General features: G+C 46.2%; 1 protein-coding gene across 1 annotated transcript in view; it reads right to left on the bottom strand.

The window, feature by feature from the left end:
• The window catches only part of PLEKHB1 (pleckstrin homology domain containing B1), a 41,258-nt gene extending 29,984 nt beyond the window's left edge, over positions 1 to 11,274 (bottom strand). The window contains exons 1-2 of the mRNA XM_054974734.1: positions 11,238 to 11,274; positions 5,634 to 5,786 (exon numbers count right to left, since the gene is read on the bottom strand). Of these exons, the coding sequence (XP_054830709.1) occupies positions 5,634 to 5,786; positions 11,238 to 11,274 (190 nt within the window). The remainder of the gene's footprint in view (positions 1 to 5,633; positions 5,787 to 11,237) is intronic.
• Between the last annotated feature and the right edge of the window lie 14,560 nt (positions 11,275 to 25,834).

Here is a 25,834-nt window from a genome sequence, read left to right as displayed (position 1 = left end):
GCCTTTGTTCTCACTTCTCTCCCCCACCCCAGCCCTGGATGCAGAACAAACCTGTTTACAGACTAGAATAATTATAAGTTTTTTTTACGTAGCTCCCCTGGAGGCGTAACTAAACAACCAAAGTGAAAAAGGTGAGAGGGACATCTTCATAGAAAAATAATTTATGGTGCTTTCATCTTTGTGGCTGTTCGTCATAACTCTGCTCAAAATAATCTAAATATTATCCTCGACACGCTGTGCATCTTTCATTCGGCAAATTCCCTTCCACCAAGCTCATTCAAGGCATCCCACCCCACCATGGCTCTGCTTCTAAGCTCATTGCCTGCTCTGCCCCCTTCCTCCACCCTCTCCATGCCTTATTTGATTTATTTAAAATATTTACATCCTGCCTTATCATACTGCTCAAGGCAGCTGTACAACACCCTTATTTTATTTATTCATCTACTTTATTTATATGCCATCTTTTTTCCCAATGGGATCCCAAGGCGGTTTACATAATTCTCCTTTCCCCCCTTTTATCCCCACAACCACCCTGTGAGGTAGGTTAGGTTGAGAGTGTGTGACTAGCCCATGGTCACCCAGCGAGCTTCTATGGCAGAGGGGGATTCGAACCCGAGTCTTCCTGATCCTAGTCTGACACTCTAATCACTACACCATGCTGGCTCTCTATTGATCCCTAACTAGGGTTGCCAACATCCAAGTGGAAACAAAAATAATAAAACATTGCAATAACTGACCATAATAGATAGTAACAACAAATAAGGGTGTGCAGAGAAGGAAAGATTCCATTTTCCTGCTTCGGAATTTCCAAAGAGGGAAAAAGAATTGGAAATAAGCGATTTCTGAAGTGGCAAGCCACTTCAGAAACTGCTTATCGCCCTGCTTCGGTATACTCTGTGAAGATTCGAAGCACACCGAAACTTCCCGCCCCACCGCTTATTTCACCCAATGGGAGAAGGAGGAGGGGGTTCCCTCCTCCCCCTCCCATGTAGTGAAATAAGCAGTAGCAGGACTTCCTGCACTTCAGCTGGCCCACGGGGGGGAATTCCCCCATGGGCCAGCTGAAACCCAGAGAGAGGGCCCTTTAAACTCCAGCTGGCCCATGGTGAGAATCTCCCTCGCCCTTTCTCCACCGCTTGCGTGGCAGAAAAAGGGCCCTTTAAACTCTGCACGGCAGAGAAAGGGCCCTCTGTGGGTCAGCTGAAGCCTGGAAAGGGCACTTTAAACTCCAGCTGGCCAGTGGGGGATTCTCCTCTGCTGGACAGCTGGAGCCAGCTGGGGTTTGAAAGCACCCTGAAGCTTCCCAAAGCGACCCAAATCGCTTTGGGAAGCTTTGATTTGGCATTTCTGAATTGGGGCCAGCATGCTGTGCCCAATTCGAAAATCTCAAATCTTTACAAATTGGGTCAGATTCCAGTATTTATCCCAAATCAGAAACCCAAATTGCACACCCCTGACAACAATATAACTTATAATAACAATATAACAAGGTTATAATGAGAAAATTACAAAAATCTCTCCATTATACACATTTGTTACATATAAATATTCCTAAGTACATCCATAATTCAATACTTTATAACTATTTCCAAAACATGAGTACAACATGGAAAAAACACTCGCTCAAATAAAGTCCGTAAAGGATCCAGAACACACTTTTACAATGAATCCCAAACCACAAAACCTTGAGTTATTGTACACACACTAAAATCACTGTGGAGTCTGGAGAAATTCTGTAATTACAACTTAGTCTCCAGGCTTCAGAGATAAGTTCCCCTGGAGAAAATGGCTGCTTTGGATGGTGGACTCTATGGTGTTATAACCTGATGATATCGCTCTCCTCTCCAACCTATGCCTTCCCCAGGCTTTAGCCCCCAGAGCTATACAATTTTCCCAGCCTAGAGTTGACTATCAACAGCATATAGCCCTGAGTCTGAGGGAATGTGTTGTTGTTGACCTTTCATTTCTCCCACAGATGCTAGACTGTTTGTCAGTATTCCATGACGGACTGTTTATGTTCAAGGGCCACAGCATCCACTCCATTAAATAAAAGAAAACGTGCTGTCGAGTCACAAGTTCCATCTCATGGGGTTTTCAAGGAAAGAGATGAACAGAGGTGGTTTGCTGTTGTCTTCTTCTGCACAGCACCCCAGTCTTCGTTGGTCGTCTCCTACCCAAGTACTAAGTGGTCAACCCTGCTTAGCATCCGAGCTCTGAGAAGATCAATTTACTCCAGGCTATTAGGGCTGTTCGACCCCTCAATTAGGAAAATATCAATTGGATTTTTGCAAGCAAATCGAATCAAAGAGGAGAGTGATTCCCCACCAAGGTCATTTCAGCTCTGGTCGTTGCCAGGGAGCAAAAAAAGACGGACAGAGCCCTGCAAGATCTTATCCGGACATAAAGAATCGATATCCCGGAATCCAGACCCTGGTAGGGCTTAGCAGCTAACAGCAGAACCACAGAGCACTGCATTCTCTGTATGGGATGGCTCAGAAAGAAATTCTGCAGCTCATGAACCAGCCCTCTGTTTGCAACATTCGTTCCTTTGCTACCAATTGTCTACAAGAGAATGCTCTCGGTGACTCAGCACAACGGTACCACGCAGGGCAAGAGCAACACACAGACAAACAAAGCTGGGGGGGAGGGCGAGATGTTCCCTCTGGCAAAACAGGAAAAAGAGCCACAGCTTGCACCGAGGAAGTTCAGGGCTCCTGCAGCCCTAAAAAAGCTCATTGTGCCACCAGGCTACGCAATTAGTAGGTGACACATAGGAGCGGTGGTGGAATTCTCCTCGGCTCTGTCACTGGAATTTTTACAAACACCCATCTACAACAATAGAAAAGAGCAAAAGTCCAGTAGCACCTATAAGACTAACAAAATTTGTAGTAAGGTATGAGCTTTCGTGACTCACAGCTGAAGGTATCTGAAGAAGTGAGCTGTGACTCATGAAAGCTCATACCCTATCCACAAATGTTGTTAGTCTCAGGGCTTTTTTCCTGGGAAAAGAGGTGGTGGAACTCAGTGTTGGAACTCAGGACCGCACAATGACATCACTTTGGGTCAGCTGGAACAAGGAGGGAGTTTTTAAAAGTTTAAATTGCCCTCGGCAGAAATGGTCACATGGCTGGTGGCCCCCTGATCAACAGACAGAGAGGAGTTTAGATTGCCCTCCGCGCCGCTGGAGTGGCACGAAGGGCAATCTAAACTCCCCTTTGTCTGGAGATCAAGGGGCGGAGCCACCAGCCATGTGACCATTTTCAAGAGGTGCCAGAATCCGTTCCACCGGGTTCCAGCTGAAAAAAAGCCCTGGTTAGTCTTATAGGTGCTACTGGACTCTTGCTCTTTTCTACTGCTATAGATGAACTAACACGGCTTGATCTATCCCATTTACAGCAGTTGGGGAGTTTTTCAGGGAAACAGGCATTCATTCCAAGCACATGGCGTTTTCTGCAAAGTTAGTCTCTCTGTGCTGCAAGGACAGACCTTTCGCTATGGTGTCCTGAAACCTACATGTACACACCCTAACGTGGCATCCTCAGAGGTTGCACACAAATGTCTGCATGACAGCTAGACAAGATTGAGGCTAACTACACAGACAACTCTGAAAGACAGGCCCTATCTGAGGAGGAGGCAGATCCAACCCCTGGTAATATTGGAAAGTCAATAATGCTAGGAAAAGCGGAAGGCAGTAGGAAAAGAGGAAGACCTAAAACAAGATGGCTTGACTCAATAAAAGAAGCCACGTCCTCCAGTTTGCAGAATCTGAGCAAGTCTATTAATGATAGGATATTTTGGAGGTCTTTCATTCATAGGGTCACCATAGGTCAGAGGAGACTTGACAACACATAACACACACAACCCTAGGTCAATGTGCAACAGTTATTTAGTGCGGAATCCTCTACACATCATAGTTTCACCCCAGCCTTCAGGGTGGTGTAAACAGCTTTCTCTTCCCTCTTTTCGTTCTCTCAATAACCTTGTGAGGTAGGCTAAGCTGAAAGACTGGCTGGCCCAAGATCATCCAGTGAACATAAGAGGCAATAGTGGATTTCAGTACCAAGTTCTAACAAGATTTGGGTCCAGTAGCATCTTAGAGAGCAACTAGATTTCCAGGATAGGAGCTTTGAAGAGTCAACGCTCCCTTCATCAGATATCTGACTCTCGAAAGCTCCTACCTTGGAAATCTAGTTGGTCTCTAAGGTGTTAACGAACCCGAACCTTGCTCTTCTACTATAGATAAACACGGCTATCCACCTGAATCTATCCACAACACTGGCTATCAGGTTGCCATTATTTGTTCACTCCATTGTAATGAATCAACCGGTTGACCTTCTTTGCAACTTGTTGCGTTTCAGTGTTTTCCTTTTTTGTTTGTAGGCCTGATTTGGGATAGTTACGTTACGCTTAAGATGGAATTGTAGCAACCGGCAGTCCTATGTGGACAGTCAAAGGGCGATTCTCTCCCTTTACATTCTACTCCCTTCCTTATTCTTTCAGTTTATGAATGGATGTTTCTCTTGTAGATAGTCTGTCTTTCTCTCAGCATTCCAGAATCAATGCTTGATTTTTAAATCTTGTGGGAAGACGAAGAGGGAGGAGACTTATGCATCATTTTCACTTTACAGGCAGCCAAACGCATGGCTCATTTTTATTTTCATCTCTGTTATTCTGCAATTGTGCTCTTACGATCATAAGCAATGATAAAAATGGGCAGTGATGTGAGAAGTACGGCAAGCCCTTACCTCTACAAGGGGAGAAAAAAATGATAACTAACCATTTATTCATGCGTAAAAAAAATCAGGACAGTTCTGAGAGAACAGAAGTAATTTTTAGGCCAAAAACAATGGAACAGAGGGAAAATTTGTAGAAAGAAGGGACTTTGACGTAGAGGACTTATTTCCCAGTAGATATATAAGAGGATATCTTCTGATTTTTGGTAAACTGCACAGAGGAAATTGTGAGCAGTTTGGCCATGCCCTCGTGCTTCAAAGCCAGAGGTCATTTTGTAGAAAAAGAGCAGGAGGAACTCATTAGCATAACTCATTAGCATAACTCATAAGCATAGGCCACACCCCTTGCCATCGCCGGAAGTGTGTCATTAGCCTAGCTGATTTGCATATGCCACACCCCCTGACAACACCTATCCTGGTTGTTTTGGACCCAATCCTGGCCATTCAGGGTTGAAATGTGGCCCAAAATGGCGAAAAGGGGCTGAAAATGGCCGAAAAGGGGCCCAGAATGGTCAGGATCGGGCCGCTGCTGAGCAGGAGAGTGATCCACCACCCATCAGAGGCCCGATCTGGGCCATTTTGGCCCCAATTCAGGCCAAAACGGGTGCAAAATGGCCGAGAGTCAGGTGGGCGGGGCTGCCTGACATGCGACCTCTTTGGGGAACTGCCGGAACTGCATTCCTGTGCGTTCCCCCTCAAAATGAGCCGTGGTCAAAGGTATCAAAAGATGGAAATGACAATATAGGAAAAGTCTAGTGAAAAGGGGGCATCCTTTCAGGACACCATCTGTCTTCACAGCTCTGAAGAGGCTCTTAAATAAAGTTAAATTTTCAGAAAAACATCGCACAACCGTGAAATTCTGGAACATGCGCAATTGGCCAGCAGCAGCCACGTACCCACCTCTGCACTCGCGCCCTGTCCTGACATCCCGGCAGTTGAATTTGACGTTGATGCGCCCTTCCATGTCGCGCCCTGAGTCATCTTGGTAATAGACCAGGCTGCCATCTACCCAAAGGACAAACCAGTTCCTTTTCCAGCGTCGCAAAATGGAACCTGTGGAAGCCCGGAGAAAGGGCCAGATGGGTAGGTCGAAGTGAAGGAAGAAGACAAGGAGAGCAGACAAGATGAGCAAGCGATATGTTAATACGTCAGTTCTTCTGCCAGCCCTTCCCTTAGAGCTGAGAGGTCACTGCACCTATTTATTGGCATTTGAATCACAGGTCAATAATCCCCCACCTGGTACTGCAGTAAGGTTTGCTTTGCATGTAAACAGAGGATTTGTTCTGCCAGGAACATTCCCTGAGCTAGTTCTGTTTAAATGGAAGGGGACTGGGCAGGTTCCCTTGTCCGACCCCCCTTTCATTTCAACAGGGTTTGTACCGGAGACGTTCTTGGGCTCCGGAATTGCTGACTTCACTTCCCAGACACTCCGTCTCTTATACTGCCTTGTCTGCTAGATTTCTAAGACCCTAATATCGGATACAGTCAAAATCTCTTTTAACAAGACACGAAACAGCTTGAAGCTGGGCTGGATCAATGGAGAGGCAAAAGGAGAGAGACACATGCAAATATTGTCTTTCGGTGGTGGTGGGGAATTATAGTTGCAGAGGGACTGTCGAACAACGCACAATGCAGTGCGGAAAACTAAAAGACTCTGGGCTTCCTTTTCAAATAGGCAGGTGCTCTTGGGAATATGTCCCTGATATAACCTTTATCCAGCAATCTTACTATATTTTATCCTGCCTTTTCTCCAACCAGCTCACAGCAATATACTCGAGCCGCTTTTTTATCCTTACAACAGCCCTGGTGATCGTCCAGGGAGCTTCACGGCAGTGTATGGATTTGAAAACAGATATTCGTAGTTTTATGGTGCAATTCTAACCAGAGTAACTCCAGTCTAAACCCATTGAAATCAATGGGCTTAGAATGGAGCAACTCTGCTTAGGATTCTATTGTTAGTCTAACACTCTAACCACAACAGCACAGAGAATTTTCAGTGTGGAGAAAAAAGGGAGAGCAACTGACAAATTATTTTGTCCCCCACAACTATGAGGACTAGAAACTTGTCTTTTAAAAGAAATAGAGAGAAGTAACTTTAAAGACCAGATGGAGCTAAAACAATGATTGGGAAACATGGTAGAAAACTAATTCTCATTTAGGAGTTTGGACAAAGAGGGTATGTTTGAGATACTGATACTAAACACTCCCGCTGCTGAAAATCCCAGAATTAAAGTGCATATCACCAAAGGGCATGGAAATCCTTTGATATTAAGTGTGGTGTGTGCGAGACCAGAAGAAGGTAGGGTTGTGAGGATAACATAGAAGAGGGAAGAATGATGTAAGCTGCCTCAGTTCCCCATTGGGGACAAAAGTGGGGTATCAATGAAGTAAGTAAGAATGAAGTAGGCAATAGAAGAAATTGCAGATACTACATGGGCTGATTCCGCATACCTTAGATAATGCACTTTCAATGCACTTTATCAATCATTTAAGGTGGATTTTTTGTTCCGCACACGAAAAAAGCCGTTCCAAATGATCTATAAAGAGGATTGGAAGTGCATTATCCAACATGTGCGGAATCACTCATGTCTGAAGAAAGGTGCTCTGATTCTCGAAAGCTCATACTCTGAAAATCTTGTTGGTGTCTCAGGTGCCACTATACTCATACTGAGTTTTCAAACAGTTAGTGGTTTGTCAGTCTTTAGGGAACCCTTTCCTCCTCAGTTTTTGTGTCACTCACAACCTATGTTGCAAATGAGGTGGAGGACATGTTCTATCATTTATAACCTACACAACGGCAAGGTTTGCTGAGACTCACTTTTGCCCCAAGTGTATGTGACACTGAGAGATCTCTGTCTTTTGGTGCTACACCTCTGAAGATGCCAGCCACAGCTGCTGGCGAAATGTCAGGAACTACAATGCCAAGACCACGGCAATACAGCCCGGAAAACCCACAACAACCATTGTTCTCCGGCCGTGAAAGCCTTCGACAATACATTGTATGTGCAGCACTTCCCACAAAATTTCTTTCGGCACTTGCAAGTTGCAGGGAAGATTAGCCACAGGAAGCAACCGGGAAGCTTGTGAGCCATGACCGATTTTTATGGAGCAGTGTTTTATTGATTGAGATGGTTTTTAATTATGATAGAAAAGAGTCCAGTAGCACCTTTAAGACTCACCAACTTTACTGTAGCATAAGCTTTCGAGCACCACAGCTCTCTTCATCAGATGCATGTGATTCTCGAAAGCTTATGCTACAGTAAAGTTGGTGAGTCTTAAAGGTGCTACTGGACTCTTTTCTATTTTGTTACTACAGTCTAACACGGCTAACTCCTCTGGATCTATGACCATTTAATTATGAAGCTACCTTGTTTTACATTTTGATGTGATCCACTCTGAGCCTGTTAACAAGCGCCAAGAAATGAATGAATGAATGAATGAATGAATGAATGAATGAATGAATGAATGAATCCCAAATATCCATCTGAGGAATGCCAAAGACCTCCAGGGCCTCACCTGGAAGTCAACAAGTCTATGGCTTATTGACTCATTCATGGAGCAACAATCCAGGGCAGATAGGGAAATTTAAATATTGCTAATGTCTTCCTCCTGCAGCACTTTGTAGAGTTGCTAGGGACAGATCTTCAAGATGCCTGGGGAGGTGGGGGGGGGGCTGGTTTCTGTCTCAGTAGTTCCAGCACTTATTCGAGTGGATAACCCTACAAACAGAATGGATCAGAGCAAATTGTAGTCTAGGCTGCAGTCCTAAGAATGCCCTCTGGGAAGTTCTACTGAACTCGGTGGGACTTACTTCCAAGTAACGGGTTGGATTCTGGGATTCTGTCCTGCTAATAATGGTGCTTCCATCCAGAGTAAAGGGCCAGAGTTGGTTTCCTGAGCAACCTCTGAGTAGAAAAGAGCAAGAGTTCAGTAGCACCTCTGGGCCAAACTACAAGTGATGCCTTACACAGGTTGGACACTTGTCAGCTTCCCTCAAGTTTTGATGGGAAATGAAGGTGTCCTGGTTTTACAGCTTGGCTCTCCATTACAGCTGCAAGACCAGGATGCCTACATTTCTCATCAAAACTTGAGGGAAGCTGACAAGTGTCCAACCTGTGTCAGACGTCACTTGTAGCTTGGCTCTGACTAACAAAATTTGTGATATGGTATAAACTTTCATGAGCCACAGCTCACTTCTTCAGATACTTCTTCAGCTGTGGCTTATGAAAGCTTATACTCAACCACAAATTTTGTTATTCTTCTAGGTACTACTGGACTCTTGCTCTTTTCTACTGCTACAGACAGACTAACCCTAACATCTTGGTTACTGAGTAGAAATGCAGGTCAGCTAGAGTTTTGCAAAGTTACAAATCAGAAGAGATAATGGAAGCAATGGGTCAAACCACTTTTAGGGACCATTCCATTAACAGGGAAAACATTTGCATGTCATACTCATTTGCATAACAGCTGCCTAGCTTTAGTTAGCACCAGCAGTTGTACTTATTCTTATTATTTGTACTTATTCTAGATGGCCACCTGACAGCCATGATGATTCTATGACTCAATACGAATGTACGCAAATTGGAAGAGGGAGGGCAGGAAGGGATGAGCTGGCGCTTGGCTCTCGTGGCCCAGGGCAATGCCAATTGCCACTTTGGGGTCAGGAAGGAATTTCCCCCAAGCCAGATTGGCTGGGAATCCTGGAGATTATTTGCCTTCCTCTGGGCATAGAGCAGGGGTCATTGAGGGGTAGCTGTGTTTCCTGTATTGTGCAGGGGGTTGGACTAGATGACCCTTGGGGGTACCGTCCAGCTCTGTGTTTCCATTCTATACTATTCTACATGTGAGGAAGGCATCAATCCAGCCCTTGATGCGAGGATTTAGAAGTCATGGACATATTAGGAATTCATTTTATCAACAGACAAGACAAAAATGGGGGTACCCCATTCTTCATCAAGCAGCCATATTCAGACAAACCCACCTTCCATATGAAAGATCTCTTTTATCAAGAAAGGTGTTGTTTTCCAGGGCATTCAGGGGTCAGTTAGCCAGCTGAAATATCTGTGCCAATTGGTCAACTCAGTTGACTCACTGACGCTTTGGAGGAGGGGAGGGGAAGGGGGGGAGTTATCTAGGAGAAACAACCAAAAAAAGGCACGTGGACTAGCGCCTTACAAATTTGCAGCAATGAAGCAGGGCTTTTTTTCGGCTGGAACGCGGTGGAACGGAGTTCCGGAACCTCTTGAAAATGGTCACATGGCTGGTGGCCCCGCCCCCTGATCTCCAGACAGAGGGGAGTTGAGATTGCCCTCCGTGCTGCTGCTTGCAGGGCAATCTAAACTCCCCTCTGTCTGGAGATCAGGGGGCGGGGCCACCGGCCATGTGACCATTTTCTCCGAGGGCAACCCACTGCGTCCCACCACCTCTTTTCCCAGAAAAAAAGCCCCGCAATGAAGTATTCACTGGCCACGGTGTCCACAAGGCAGTTTACAGTTTTTTAAAACGGCCTCCAAAAATAATCAGATGTACCTTCACAGTACCAAGAACCTGGATTTTATTACCTCCTTCTTTTCAAAGGCAACATTTCTAGCCCTCTAGGAGAGAACCTCCAAGGGACAACGAGTCTTTTTGGCTCAGCGTTTGGAAACCGGAGGGGAATTCTTCTGGAGCCCTGCCCCCAAATGCTGCTTTGAGGACCGGTCAGGGCATTCGGCTGCAAACTTCAGGTGGCAGATCCCAGGGTGCCCTTTTGGGCTGCCTATAATTATAGTAATATTACGCATTCTGAAGGACTACATCTGGATTTTTTGGCCACAGGTGCCCAAAGGTCTCAGGCCCACCCTTGGCTTGCTTTCGACAGTATTGTGCAATGCAAACAAAGTTCCCAGAGTAAACATCTTCTTTTTAAGCACTTGGGATCCAGAATATGCCGAGAGGCAGAAGAACTCACTTGTCTCTCAGAGACCCTATCGGGAACCAAACTCACACAAGCACCAATCCATATGCCAAAGAACCTCCTCAGGACACAGTGAAGCCTCCCGCCATTAGCATTCCACATCCTGGGAAACTCTTACAGGATGACTCAGCCCAAACCCACCTTCCTGAGTAGATATAAATTACCTGCCAACACCTTCTCCACACTGTGACACTGAGAGATCTCGGTCTTTTGGTGCTACACCTCTGAAGATGCCAGCCACAGCTGCTGGCAAAACGTCAGGAACTACAATGCCAAGACCATGGCTGTACAGCCCAGAAAATCCACAACAACCATCACACAAGGAAATTAATATCTCCACACAGGATTTTTTTTCTGGGAAAAGATGTGGTGGAACTCTCAAGAGGGAAATGAGGAAGAAACACATGGGATTCTTTGAAATAATCTTAGTTTCATGCACTATTGCCGAGTATTTTCAAGAGGTGCCGGAACTTCATTCCCCCACGTTCCCCCTGAAAAAAAGCCCTGTCTCCACAGACTCTCTATCCCACACCAAGAATCCAACTTACTTTGCCTCCAGAGCCAGCCACATTTCAGCACGGCCATTTCTGCAGAGACGTTTCCACACAAATCTACGAAGGCAGAAGAATTACAGAGAGAGAGAGAACACCAAGACGGAGTTTAAGACGACTTTAGAACAAGCTGTCGCTTCTCTTCACCTCCCCTGATCCGCTCTCCCTGAAAACAACTTTGTTCTAACGGGGATTTTCCACACACATGCGAGATTCCCTCTCAGAAAAGAAAAGTGGCTATCGGGGTCATCGGAACCCTAAATAGAGGCACAAGTCTGTGCTAACCGGATTAAAAAAAAAAACTCACCAGATACTCCTCTGGAATAATCTCGGTTATGTAAATTATCAGTGGGGTGAGTGGGAGGGAGAGAAACGGCAACTACTTTTCCTGGCCCAGTTAATCTTCGTGGGATTTAGAGATTAGCATTTGCAGGCTATGTTTAACCGAAGCCATCTAGAACCTACCTGAAGCCAGCGACACCCTGGAAGATTCCCTAAAGGTGCTCATTTATCTCCCAGCTCTCATTACCACATGCTCCCCTTGGGTTACAGAAGGCTTCTCATAGCAACACCATCAGGCGGCTGGAGAGACGCCGCTGACTGTAGTCAAGCAGAAGGGGAGTAAACACCCACCCACCACTTCCCATTCAACATCAGCTCTGCTGTGCAAATAGAGAAAGGCGACGAGAAACATATGATTTGCCTAATTTGTGTACCCTGTACACACAGCAGGGGAGTTTTAAGCGGTGCAAATAGGTGCCCTGATGCAGGCATGCAAGCAAACACAGAGTGCCCTGGCACGGAGGGTGGGGCGCTACCTTGGCAAGACACCCCCGGGAGCTGGCTGGATGAGAAAAGGTTGCAGCTGGAAGGGGCAAGGAAATTGCAAAGAGGCAGCAGTCAGTGGGCATATCAGACAGTTTCAGGTAGGGAGCTGCGTTGGTGTGCAGTGCAATACAACAGCTGGACTGGAGTCCAGTGGCACCTTAGAAACCTTGAAAGCTTAAACCCTGACAATCTAGTTGGTCTCTAGGGTGCTGCCAGCCTCCAATCCAGCATATCAGAAAATGCCCAGCCCTGCGTGGGAATAAATGAAGCGTTTTTTCCGTTTGTCTGAAGCAAATTGAAGCAGGTAGAATAAAAACAGATGATGAATCCTACAGAAGGTCCAACATAACGCCCCCCCCCCAAAAAAAAACTACAGGAGAGGCTGTGGTCCTTTGCACCTTTATTGGGAGAGGCACGTCTATTTAACTCAAGGGGTGACTTCAGAACGTGCCTGCTTAAGATGGGCTGCCTAGACAGTATCCAGAGAGCAATCAAGAAAGATTAAAGAATCCACGAGGTGGGTGGGGAGGAAAGATCGGGCAATGCTCAGCCAGATAAAAAAAAGGAACAAAATCCAGATTTGCCCCCCTCTCTCTACATTTTGACAGAGATGGGTGGTGGTGGGGGGAGCTTGTGGGGATGTCCTTCATTCGTTGCCATCCCGCACTTCTTCCCCCAAAGTCACAAGGCGGCTGTTTCGCTCTTATCCGCTCTTGAAACAAAAACACACACAAGCAACAGGACTGAGCTGTGCAAGTTCTAGACCTGGAGGAAGGGACGCGCTTTCCCTGAAAACAACCGCCGTGCTTGCTAGCACCCTAGCAGAGAGATCCTGTTTCTCTCCCCTGGATTTCTCCCAGATCATTTCACTGTCCAGTATCCTGTCATTATCAGATCCAATGATCTCTAGAAAGGCGCCACCCAGCCTGGCACCAGGCATGATCTCCTCTCTTTGCAAACTGGAGGACAGCATCCTCTGACCCTGGGTACCACAAACTCCTCTGCACCTGGCAGCGTCCCCATCCCACCTCCTCCCTCTTCCAACCCCCCCAGATCAGAGTTGCCCAGAGCAAAAGCTGCCCCCTCCCATGCTTTTACCTGGCAGCAGCCCACCCAACCCCGGCAGCGGGCAGCCAGCTTTCCCCCTTACCCGTGAGGCGTGGGGCATCACAATCCAACCCCTGGCAGATGCAAACACCACCGAGCACCCTCCCCTCCTCGCCACCTCTGAGTGAACAGCATTCTGGGAGTTGTAGTTTGCAACCTGCCTGCCACTCAGGGCATTGCAGGCAAAGGTAGACTACAGCCCCCAGAATGCAGGAGATGCTCTGGTGAATTCCCCCAGGGACCAGGTGTTTGCATATTATTTTCCTTTCCTATCCCTTTAAAAAAATGATCCATTGCAATTGCAGGAATGTCCCTAGGGCAGATAAAGCTTCGCTTGGGAAGAAATCAGAAAACTGGCTTGCGAATCTTGCCCTCTTTGTGTCTCTTCTCTGGCAGTTTTATAAGGTGGAAAGCCACAGCCTGGGCTTAGCCGGCTGAAGTGTGCAGGGACCACGCCGTGTGTGTCATGTGGCTCGGCTGCCTATTTTTAGTGATGCGCTTCAGCGCATCAGGAGCTCAGATGATGCTCCTGGGTCTGGTTTCCCTATTGCTTAAAGCTGGAGTGATGTGCCAAACCCAACCAAACAAAACCCCCAAACCGCCAGAGGCTCACTGTCGGAATATTTTCTCCCCTTACGTAAGGTTCTGGGGAAGTGGAAAATCTGAACACCAGATGAGGCAGGGTTTAGGTGGGGACCTGTACTGGTCTGCAATAGGACAGCAGGATTTTATAATATAGGGTTTTAAAAAAATTATTTCAAATAATAAACTCAAACATAAAAACATAAACACAGCAAGATCAAGATGGGTAGATGCGTTAGTCTGGCTGTAGCAGTAGAAAAGAGCAGGAGTCCAGCAGCACCTATAAGACGAACAAAATTTGTGGTAGGGTGTGAGCTTTCAGGAGTCACAGCTCACTTCTTCAGATAGAAAAGAGCAGGAGTCCAGCAGCACCTATAAGACGAACAAAATTTGTGGTAGGGTGTGAGTTTTCGGGAGTCACAGCTCACTTCTTCAGATAGAAAAGAGCAGGAGTCCAGCAGCACCTATAAGACGAACAAAATTTGTGGTAGGGTGTGAGTTTTCGGGAGTCACAGCTCACTTCTTCAGATAGAAAAGAGCAGGAGTCCAGCAGCACCTATAAGATGAACAAAATTTGTGGTAGGGTGTGAGCTTTCAGGAGTCACAGCTCACTTCTTCAGATAGAAAAGAGCAGGAGTCCAGCAGCACCTATAAGACGAACAAAATTTGTGGTAGGGTGTGAGCTTTCAGGAGTCACAGCTCACTTCTTCAGATAGAAAAGAGCAGGAGTCCAGCAGCACCTATAAGACGAACAAAATTTGTGGTAGGGTGTGAGCTTTCAGGAGTCACAGCTCACTTCTTCAGATAGAAAAGAGCAGGAGTCCAGCAGCACCTATAAGAGGAACAAAATTTGTGGTAGGGTGTGAGCTTTCGGGAGTCACAGCTCACTTCTTCAGATAGAAAAGAGCAGGAGTCCAGCAGCACCTATAAGACGAACAAAATTTGTGGTAGGGTGTGAGCTTTCAGGAGTCACAGCTCACTTCTTCAGATAGAAAAGAGCAGGAGTCCAGCAGCACCTATAAGACGAACAAAATTTGTGGTAAGGTGTGAGCTTTCAGGAGTCACAGCTCACTTCTTCAGATAGAAAAGAGCAGGAGTCCAGCAGCACCTATAAGACGAACAAAATTTGTGGTAAGGTGTGAGCTTTCAGGAGTCACAGCTCACTTCTTCAGATAGAAAAGAGCAGGAGTCCAGCAGCACCTATAAGACGAACAAAATTTGTGGTAAGGTGTGAGCTTTCAGGAGTCACAGCTCACTTCTTCAGATAGAAAAGAGCAGGAGTCCAGCAGCACCTATAAGACGAACAAAATTTGTGGTAGGGTGTGAGCTTTCAGGAGTCACAGCTCACTTCTTCAGATAGAAAAGAGCAGGAGTCCAGCAGCACCTATAAGATGAACAAAATTTGTGGTAGGGTGTGAGCTTTCGGGAGTCACAGCTCACTTCTTCAAATAAACACAACAGGATTTGAGTCCATTAGAGACAGGCCACTAGAGACAGGCCAGAAAAACCTGGCTTTTTAATGAGATGCCGGCATCTCCCTATCAAGGCACATCCTGGTTTTCTTGCTCCTTCGTTGATTTGTTTTATTTTAAAGTCTCCGTCCTGCCTTTCTCCCACGTGGCTAGGCCCACAGCAGATTGCAAAGTTACGGTTAAAAATATAATCCAATTAGCAAAGAACGATAAAAACAAAAAATCCATAAAACTGCACGGCTCAAAGTTCTTTCGAACTACTCTAGGCAGGAGACCTCTTGAAAATGTCAAGCAACTGAGCCAGAAAGTCAACCTGAGGAAAGGAGCTCCCTGAAAGTGGTGCCACCTTCCCAAAGGCCCTGCTCTGCATCCTTAGCAACCTTTCTTCCAATGGTAGCAGTACCAGTTTGGTGTAGTGGTTAAGAGCGGCAGGACTCTTATCTGGAGAGCCAGGTTTGATTCCCCACCGTTTGAAGCCAGCTGGGTGACCTTGGGCTAGTCACTTAATAACAGCAGGACTCTAATCTGGAGTGCCAGGTTTGATTCCCCACTTCTCCGCTTGAAGCCAGCTGGGTGACCTTGGGTCAATCGCAGTTCTCTTGAAGCTCTCTCATCACCACCCACCTCACAGGGTGATTGTTCCGAGGATAATAACAACACACTTGGTAAACTGCTCTGAGTGGGCATTAAGTTGTCCTGAAGGGCGGTATATAAACTGAATGTTATTATTGTTATTATTATTACCTAAAGGGATGTAGCAGGGAGGGGAAGGAGGAGGAGAAAAATGGCGACGCTATTCCTTGTTTTTTTATTGATTCTTTAAAAAGTACGTTTGTTCTTATCTTATTAATTCTGTTTGTATATTCTGACAAAGTGTTGCTACCTTGTTCCTTGCCTTGAGTCTCGGGTCAGAAGGTGGGATATAGATTTTTTAAAATAAATATAACTAGTCTCGGGTCAGAAGGTGGGATATAGATTTTTAAAATAAATATAACTAATGCACAGCACTGAAGTTGTCGTCTGAACGGGGTCTCAAACCAATGCTAGCTGAAGTGTGCAGGGACCGCGGCATGTATGACATGTGGCTCTGTCTTCCTTTGTCTCAAAGGAAAACAAAGATGGAGCGAGGAATCAGGAAAACGGCGTTCCTTTGGAACGTGCCGCCCAAAGCAATTACTTTGCCTGGCTCTGTATGTGACATGGCTGGACTTGCCCAAAATGCTTGGTTTGCAAAATGCTGAGGGGTGTTAGATGCATTTTTAAAAACGCAGGATTCTGTTTGCAGCAGGAAAGAAAGATTAAATACATTCCTGGTCTGGTACGGGTGAGGGATAGGGGGTGAGAAAAAATGTACGGCACAAAACAAATGCGGTGACAGTGTAGAGCAATGGTTAGAGCGTTGGGCTAGGCCAGGGAGGACCTGAGTTCAAATCTCTGCCTGCTATGGAACTTATTGGGCCAGTCGCACCCTCTCAGCCTAACCTACCTCAGAGGGTTGTTGCAAGGACAAACTAGAGAACTGCATGTTTGCCTTGGGAAACATTAAGAAGAACTTCCTGACAGAGTGGTCCCTCAGTGGAACAGGCTTCCTCGGGAGGTGGAGGGCGCTCCTTCTTTGCAGGTATTTAAGATGAGGCTAGATGGCCATCAGACAGCAATGCTTATTCTGTGAACCTAGGCAGATCGTGAGAGGGAGGGCAGGAAGGGTTACATCAAGACTTAGTTCTCATGGCCCCTTCTTACATGCCTGGGATAATGCCAATTGCCACTTTGGAGTCAGGAGGAAATTTCCCCCAATCCAGTTTAGCTAGGGATCCTGACAGTCTTTTGCCATCTTCTGGGCATGGAGCAGGGGTCATGGGGTGTGTGTAGGGGGGATGGGAGGTAGTTGTGAATTTCCTGCATTGTGCAGGGGGTTGGACTAGATGACCCTTCACTCTTCCAACCCTATGATTCTCTGATTCTATGTGCTACCCTGAGCTCCGTGGAGGAAGAAAAGCGAGATAAACATGCACTGAATATGTAATAAATGAAACTGCACGCTGGTTTAGGGCTGAATGGTGCCTCCAATTGGACATTCAGATGTCTGATGTGAAAGTCCCAAGTGTTATGGGGATCAGTGTGGGTGAGGCGGAAGTTCTCCGTTTGCAGCATTTGGTTCCTGATAACTTCTTTAAGGCACTTACCTCCTAAACTCTTTGTCAATTTCACCTCTCCTTCCCTAGGTGAAGATGAAATTAACACACCGAATTGACCGAATCTTTGGCTCTGTCTTTTAAAACTACGCTTCCAGGCTAACAATGCGTCTCCCTACACTTGAACATCCCCATGAAAGATGACTCGTCCATGGTTCCCAAGGCAAACAATAATACCGAGCCAAGAAAATCACCATGCATTCCACAATACATATCTAAAATAAGAAAACATGCTTTGTGCTGTGGAATTAAAACTCGACAATGAGTTCCTTTAAAAACCAAGTCAGCGGCAGTCTGTTAAAAAACCAATTAAAACCAGTAGCAACCTAAGCAAATAAAAAGGCAGGGTACCAGCTTTTTTAAAAAAACAACAAGTCAGCATCTCTTCCTTATAAAAAGGTATCTTTGGACACGCTAATGCATCAATCGGCCTTCTACCGAATCAGACTACAGGGCCATCAAAGTCTACTCTGTTGACTACTCTGTGAGTGATTCCGCACACGTTGGATAATGCACTTCCAATCCTCTTTATAGATCATTTGGAACGGATTTTTTTTGTGTGCAAAACAAAAAATCCACCTCAAACGATTGATAAAGTGCATTGAAAGTGCATTATCCAACGTGTGCGGAATCATCTACTCTGTCTGCCAGTGACTCTCCAGGGGCAAAGATGTTTCACATTAACTACCTCCTGGTCCTTTTTACTGGTGATACTGGGATTCAACCTGGGACCTTCTGTATGCAAAGCAGATGCTCTGCCACTGAGTGTAGCCCCTCCCCATCTGTTTAGGGGGAGATGCAAACTCAAAACAACGTTCAGGGGGAAACTAGGCAAAGAGGTACATCTTTCTCTGGAGCCTTAATTAAATATATTTTTTCAAGGTAGTCATTTAAACACATCCTGAATCAGAAACATAAACGGCTCCACCTTTGGGTCATCTCTCCCCCAGTACGGTATGAAGTTCAGACAGCTTTGGAAGGGAAAGTTTCTTTTCTAGCAGTGGGCACTGGAGATTTTATAAGAACCTTTTAATGGTGATTTCCGTTGCCCCAGAAGGTCGAACAGGAACTAACGAGTTGAAATTAAATCAAAAGAGTTTTTGGCTAAATGTTAGGAAGAACTTCCTGACAGAGTGGTCCCTCGGTGGAACAGGCTTCCTCGGGAGGTGGTGGACTCTCCTTCTTTGGGGGTTTTCAAGCAGAAGCTTAGATGGCCATCGGACAGCAATGCTGATTCTGTGAACCTGGGCAGATCATGAGAGGGAGGGCAGGAAGGGCTACACCAGGGCTTAGTTCTCGTGGCCCCTTCTTACATGCCCAGGCTAACACCACCTTGGGGACAGGAAGCAATCCTTCCCAGGCCTGTTTAGCTAGGGATCCTGACGGTGTTTTGCCATCTTCTTGGCATGGAGCAGGGGTCGTTGGGTGTGTGTGTGTGGAGATAGTTGTGAATGTCTTGCATTGTGCAGGGGATTGGACTAGATGACCCCAGAGGTACCTTCCAACCTTATGATTCTACGATAGGACATTTTGGAGGTCTTTCATTCATAGGGTTGCCATAAGCTGGAAGCGACTCAACAGCACATAACCCACAGAAACACCAGAAGGGTCCTGGTTCCCAAAGCAAATGCCCAATAGCTCAGTCTCCGTGGCTCCTTAGTCATACCCTCATTGGCACCCAGTATAAGTTACAACAGAAACCAAGGGAGGGAAAAGTCTTTCGGCTTACCCATCAGAAGCAAATCGCGAGCGAGCAGTTTCTTCTTCCAGAATCTCTGAAGAACTTCTTTGTAGCATTTACTACACAGTTGATCATGCCTTCCTCCCAACAGACTCCGAAGCCATCTGTTTGTTTATAACGTGTGTGTGAATGAGACTCCAGGGGAGTTGTACTTCTTCTCCCTGAACTTCAAGCCACAGTCAAGCTGTTCTTTCTCGGAGAAAACAGGGCATGTTGATTTTAGTGTTGAACAGAGCTTAATGAGAGAGTGTAGAAATCTGCCTGTGTGCTACAAAAGAACGGAGCATAGCTGGAAGTAGGGATGCTATCCATCCCCACTGAGTTTAGTTCAATTGGAGATAAGTAATTGGAGAATAATTGGAGAAAAATAATTATTAATAAATTGAGAATTATATTCATGCCACGAACATGTGCTGTGCGCTGAAGTTAGGGTTGCCAGCTCCAGGTTAAGAAATTCCTGGAGATTTTGGAGATATAACAACAACTGCACATATATACCACTCTTCTAGACAGATTAGTGCCTCACTCAGAACGGTGAACAAGTTAGTGTTGTTATTATCCTCACAATACAACTGAGGAGCTGGGGCTGAGAGGAGTGGCTTCCCCAAGGCCGCCTACTGAGCTCATGGCAGGAGTGGGATTCGAACCAGCAGAGTGCTGATTCACAGCCAAACCACTTCATCTCTGTGCTACAGCAGTTTGAGGAGGGCCGGGTTTGGGGAGGAGAAGGACCTCAGCTGCGTGTAATGCCATAGAGTCCCCCCTTCAACACAGCCGTTTTCTCCAGGGGAAATGATCTCTGTGTTCTGGAGATTAATTGTGATTCCAGGAGATCTCCAGCCACCACCTGGAGGTTGGGAACCCTAACTGCAGTACTGGGGATTACGTGGAAAGGATCGGCCCGCTGGCTGACCAGGAGAAACAAAATCACCTGGCCTGCTACTGTGCCGTTTCCAGCAGCACAATCCTTCAGAAAACAGCTCTGTGATATGGCGATATATTTTCCACACGCTAACGTCTGGAAGCCCTAACCTGGATAGCCCAGGCAAGCCCGATCCCATCAGATTTCAGAAGCTAAGCAGGATCAGCCTTGGTTAATAACTGAACAGGAGACCTCCAGAGAAGACCAGGGTTGCAGAGGCAATCTCTAGCCTCTTGCCTTGAAAGCCCCAGCAGGGGTTGCCATAAGTCAGCTATGACCTGAGGGCATCTTCTGCCACCAGTTCCTGGAAATCAAGTTGTTAACGGCACAGGAGAAGGAACTGGTAAAATGCTGGCAACTTTAGGACATGCTCGCAGGTTGTAAGTTCCAGGCTAGCCTCTGTTCTTCCATCTCTCCAGAAATTATCCACTCTAGTCAACCATTAATTCTACAAATTAGCTCAGATGTTATCTACTCATCCAGGCTGTTGCTGCAGGGCCTTGCGTGTCAAGTTGTGAATGTGTCTTTTGCCGGGGGAATACACGAAATGCTCCTCTCGGGGCTTAATTAACAAAAAGGCAACACGCCTTACTGAAGCTCAAGGGACAGAACCGCGCAAAGGTGCTCTGACTCAGCTTATCAAAGGGAAACACACGTCGTAAATAATTCAGAGAGATTATTTATTTATTTATTTACTTATTTCAGATGTGTATTCCGCCCTCCCCACGAGTGGGCTCAGGGCGGATAACATATTAAAAATACAATTAAAAAATTCATCTATGTTAAAAACAACACACTTAAACCAGGATGGCGGACAGCATTCACGGGGAGGTTTAAGATTTATACACCCCTTTTTCCAGACCAGTGGAGGCCCAGCCTCAGACATATGCCTGGCGGAACAACTCTGTCTTGCAGGCCATTTCAGCAGACAGAGCATTCCACCAGGTGGGAGCCAGGACCGAAAAGGCCCTGGCTCTAGTCCAGGCTAGGTGGGCCTCCCTGGGGCCAGGGACCACCAACAGCTGTTTGTCCCCAGATCGGAGTGTCCTCTGGGGAATATATGGGGAGAGACGGTCCAGATCACGCTGGTATATGGATGACTTTTACTTTCTTGTGTGGAGCAGGATGGGATAGTGGTTAGAGTGCTAGACTAGGCTCACAGACTCCCCAGGTTCAAATCCCCATCTGGTCCTGAAGCTCAGTTATACACGGTGGGCTAGTCATAAAAACATAAGAGAAGCCCTGTTGGTTGAGACCAGTGGCCCATCTGTTCCAGCATCCTGTCTCACACAGCAGCCCATCGGTTACTCCATAGGGCCAAACAGGCAGGGCACAGAGGCTGAGGCCTTGCATTGTTGTTGCCTGCTGGCACTGCTATTCTGACTTTGGAGGCTCGTAGTCCCTCTCTCTCATCCTACCTACCTACCTACCTACCTACCTACCTACCTACCTACCTACCTACCTACCTGGAGTTCTCCCAGAATTACAACTGATCTCCAAACTACAGAGATCAGTTCTTCCAGAGAAAATGGCTGGAGAGAATGCGGCTCAACAATTGTAGACCTGCTCTTTAAGAAGGAATGCAGCTCTTCCTAGAACAGGATGACACCTAATACACACACACCATCAATATCACTGTCTTTTGAATCCAGTTTCAGCCCATCACTATTTCATTCGGGTCAGATGTAAAAGCAAGGAAGTGCATAATTTGCATGCTCGATGCCTTTCTTGGATGTGGGAACCATTTCTCAAGCTTCCCCACTTCTCCTCTGAAAGAGAGGAAGCCCAGATTATCACTCACTTGTCCGCCCGCCCGCCCGCCCGCCCGCCCGCCCGTCCGTCCATCCACCCACCCATCCATCCCAGTCTGCCTTTCTCACTGAGACTCAAGGCGGATTTAGGGATTTAGGGAGGCCAGACCCCCGCTCCCCACACCCCGCCCCCACTTACCTGGGGCCACTGCAGAATTCAGGAGTGCTCCTGTGCTCCGTAGAGCCTCAAAACGGACACGTTTTGGGCACAATCGGGCTAGTTTTGGGCCCGTTTTGCCATGGATTGGGCCCATTTTGAGGTGCTGTAGAGCACCAAAATGGGCCCGATCCATGGCAAAATGGGCCCATTTTCGGGTGCTCCTACACTCCACAGCGCCTCAAAATGGGCCCGTTTTGGCGCAGATTGGGCCCATTTTGAGCCTCTGTGCGAGCAAGTGCATGGGACATTGGAGGGGGGACACATGAAATGAGGTTCGCTTGAGCGTCTCACGGTACTTCATGTGTGTATTTCCACCCTGTGAGTGTTGCAGCAGAAATGAACAGCAGCACTTTAAAGACTTGCATTTTTTATTCTAGTTGGAAGTGCCGCACAGCTGCTCAAAAGATTATGTACTACATTGTAATATTTTGGTCAGTCTTGATAAAGGGTAATTTCATGATTTTTTCCCCAGGTTTGGATCTCTGGGACTCTTTTTACCCAACAGAAGTTTGTATAGAACCCCTGCCCGCCTTGCTTCCGAGCCTTCAAAATTAATTCTCTGGAGGGCTTATTTAGAGTCACTCAAAGCCTGACTTGATAATAAAGTTGTTTAATAAGCTCAAGGCAGCCCTTAAACACATAACCCCCTCTGTTCCAGGCAATACTTCTGCTTTCTAAATCTTTCCCCCTTTTCATGCAGGGCTGTAGTGGGCAAGTCAAACCATCACAAGGAATTAGATTATTCCAGCAACATGTTTGTTGATTGCAAAAAGGGTAAAATTTGATTGTATCTTTGGGGTGGGTCGGCGAAGTATCTTTCGGTAAGAAGGAATTCTTTTCCTCTCAGATGTCCCTGAAATCTTGTCTAGATGCATCTTTTAGAATTAATCTAAAAGTCTCCGCATTCTCCCTCCTCAGTATTGAACTGAATATATAGCCATAATTAAAGTCTCTCCCCTAGGGAAAAAAGTGCTTGAGTTTTGTCAGGAATTTTGATCCATTCCAGGCAATCTGGTAAGTATCAGCTTGAACCTCAACTGTGTTTCGGTCTAATTCTTCTCAGTGTTTTGGTCTAATTCTTCTCAGCCCTTTCTCGAAGTCTGCAAGATTTGCCATCAGTCTGGAATTGTTTGTTTTCTTAGCAGCAGAAAGCACATGCTGAAGTCTGGAATAAATTGATGGTAGACATTGCAACAAACAGATGGTGCCCACCCCTCAGCATTCTCAAAGAAGAATGGGCTGTGGTTGGCGGCATGTTCTGTGCCTTAATTTTCTGTTAAGGGTTTTCTTTCCAGGGACCCCTCTTCTAAAATCATGTGTGAGCATTCATTCAAGCAAGGCATGGACACAGAAAGCCGATTTGCTTTAGTGGCAAATTTCTTCTCCTTCTCTGCTGAGGGATTAGGTTGCAGGTGAGCATAATCTAAAAACAAGTGAGAAAGTTCGGGCAACTGTAAACATTTTTCGTGTTTTCATTCCGTAACTAAGATTTCGGCATTGGAAGTGATTACTTTCCAGAAGTATTTCAAACTCGTAACAAAAATATGGCTCCGGCTTTTGAAATGTTTGTATGACTGACCTGTCACTCAAGGTTGTCTGGTGCCATGTATTCTGGGAAAATGTAATTCTGAAGGGATACTTTTATTAATCTTTTTGATCGTTTATTCTGTAAACAATTATTGCTAAGGTATATAAGATTCTCTGATGTAACTGTTCTTTATGCATATGAGCCAGAGGGACAATATGCGCTTGAGCATTATTTGGAAACAATAAAAGTGATGGTTGTTGTGGGTTTTCCGGGCTGTATTGCCGTGGTCTTGGCATTGTAGTTCCTGACGTTTCGCCAGCAGCTGTGGCTGGCATCTTCAGAGGTGTAGCACCAAAAGACAGAGATCTCTCAGTGTCACAGTGTGGAAAAAATGTGGCAGGTCATTTATATCTACTCAGGAGGGGTGGGGTTGAGCTGAGTCATCCTGTAAGAGTTTCCCAGGGTGTGGAATGCTAATGGCGGGAGGCTTCACTGTATCCTGAGGAGGTTCTTTTGCATATGGATTGGTGCTTGATGTGCTAATCTTCTCTGCAGGGCTATTGTCGGGTGTGGAGTGTTTTGTTAGCCTGGTGTTTTTCAGAACTGGAAACCATGCTCTGTTCATTCTTAAGGTTTCTTCTTTCCTGTTGAAGTTTTGCTTATGCTTGTGAATTTCAATGGCTTCCCTGTGCAGCCTGACAAAGTAGTTGGAAGTGTTGTTCAGTATTTTGGTGTCCTGGTGTTTGTCAGACTGCACAGGGAAGCCATTGCAATTCACAAGCATAAGCAAAACTTCAACAGGAAAGAAGAAACCTTAAGAATGAACAGAGCATGGTTTCCAGTTCTGAAAAACACCAGGCTAACAAAACACTCCACACCCGACAATAGCCCTGCAGAGAAGATTAGCACATCAAGCACCAATCCATATGCAAAAGAACCTCCTCAGGATACAGTGAAGCCTCCTGCCATTAGCATCGTTCTCCGGCCGTGAAAGCCTTCGACAATACAACAATAAAAGTCTTATTTCGCTATATCACTGTGGTTGGTGACTTGGATTATATTTGGGTAAGTGGTAGAAGGGAAATTTATAATGGACAGCAGGTTAAAAAAAGGTAAAAGTAGTCCCCTGTGCAAGCACCGAGTCATTACTGACTCATGGGGGGACGTTGCATCGCTACATTTTCTTGGCAGACTTCTGTTATGGGTTGGTAAAATACTTAAAAGCAGGGCTTTTTTTCAGCCGGAACGCAGTGGAACGGAGTTCCGGCACCTCTTGAAAATGGTCACATGGCTGGTGGCCCTGCCCCCTGATCTCCAGACAGAGGGGAGCTTAGATTGCCCTCTGCACCACTGGAACGGCATGGGGGGCAATCTTAACTCCCCTCTGTCTGGAGATCAGGAGGCGGGGCCACTGGCCATGTGACCATTTTCGCTGAGGGTGATTTCAACTTAAAAAAATTCCCCCCTTGTTCCAGCTGACCAAAAGTGATGTCATTGCGTGGTCTCGGAAGCATGCGCGCACTTTGCTTGTGTGCATGTGGTCCCAGGGGCACCACCTCCTGCCAGGAGTTCCCCCTGTGCTGGCAACAAACTGAGTTCCACCACCTCTTTTCCCAGAAAAAAAAACCCTGCTTAAGAGTATACTTTTCGGATTTAATTCAAACTTTGGTAACTATTATCATCAGCAAAACGGCATGCATTCCTTCTGAGATGCTTTCTGGTTCATTCGCCCTTTGAATGACTGCAATTAAAACCTTTCTTGTGAACTCACCCAGTGTAACTCCACAGGGGGCTTCCACTGTGGAAACTCCTTCTTTTTTAGCAATTTCATACCCTGAAAGTTCTGGAAGAGCCCTGTTCAATCAGAATGATGTTCCATTTAGTCCAGCGAGCTGTCTCATACACTGCCCAACTAGTTACTCTGAAGGGTCAACAGCATAGAAGCTGAATCCTTCCCTTCATGTTGTGTCCTGGCATTGGGATTCAGTGGACTGCTCCTAGATGTGGAGGCTCTCTTCAGTCACCATAGCTAGTAGCCCCTGATAGACCTATCCCGGACAACGCTGTCTAATCCCCCTTTAAAGCTGTCTAAGCCCACGGCCATCGCTACGTCCTCTGGCAGTGAATTCCACATTTTCATCATTGTTTGTGTAAAGAAGTATTTCCTTTTAACTGTCCTAAATCTACTGCCCATCAACTTTACTAGATGCTCTTGAGAATTTTGGGAGAGGGAGAAAAAGCTCTCTTA

The sequence above is a fragment of the Eublepharis macularius genome, chromosome 3 (genome assembly GCF_028583425.1).
Source record: "Eublepharis macularius isolate TG4126 chromosome 3, MPM_Emac_v1.0, whole genome shotgun sequence".
Lineage (NCBI taxonomy): Eukaryota > Metazoa > Chordata > Lepidosauria > Squamata > Eublepharidae > Eublepharis > Eublepharis macularius.
Note: the sequence above shows the minus strand (reverse complement) of the source record. Positions and strands in the feature narration are given on the sequence as shown.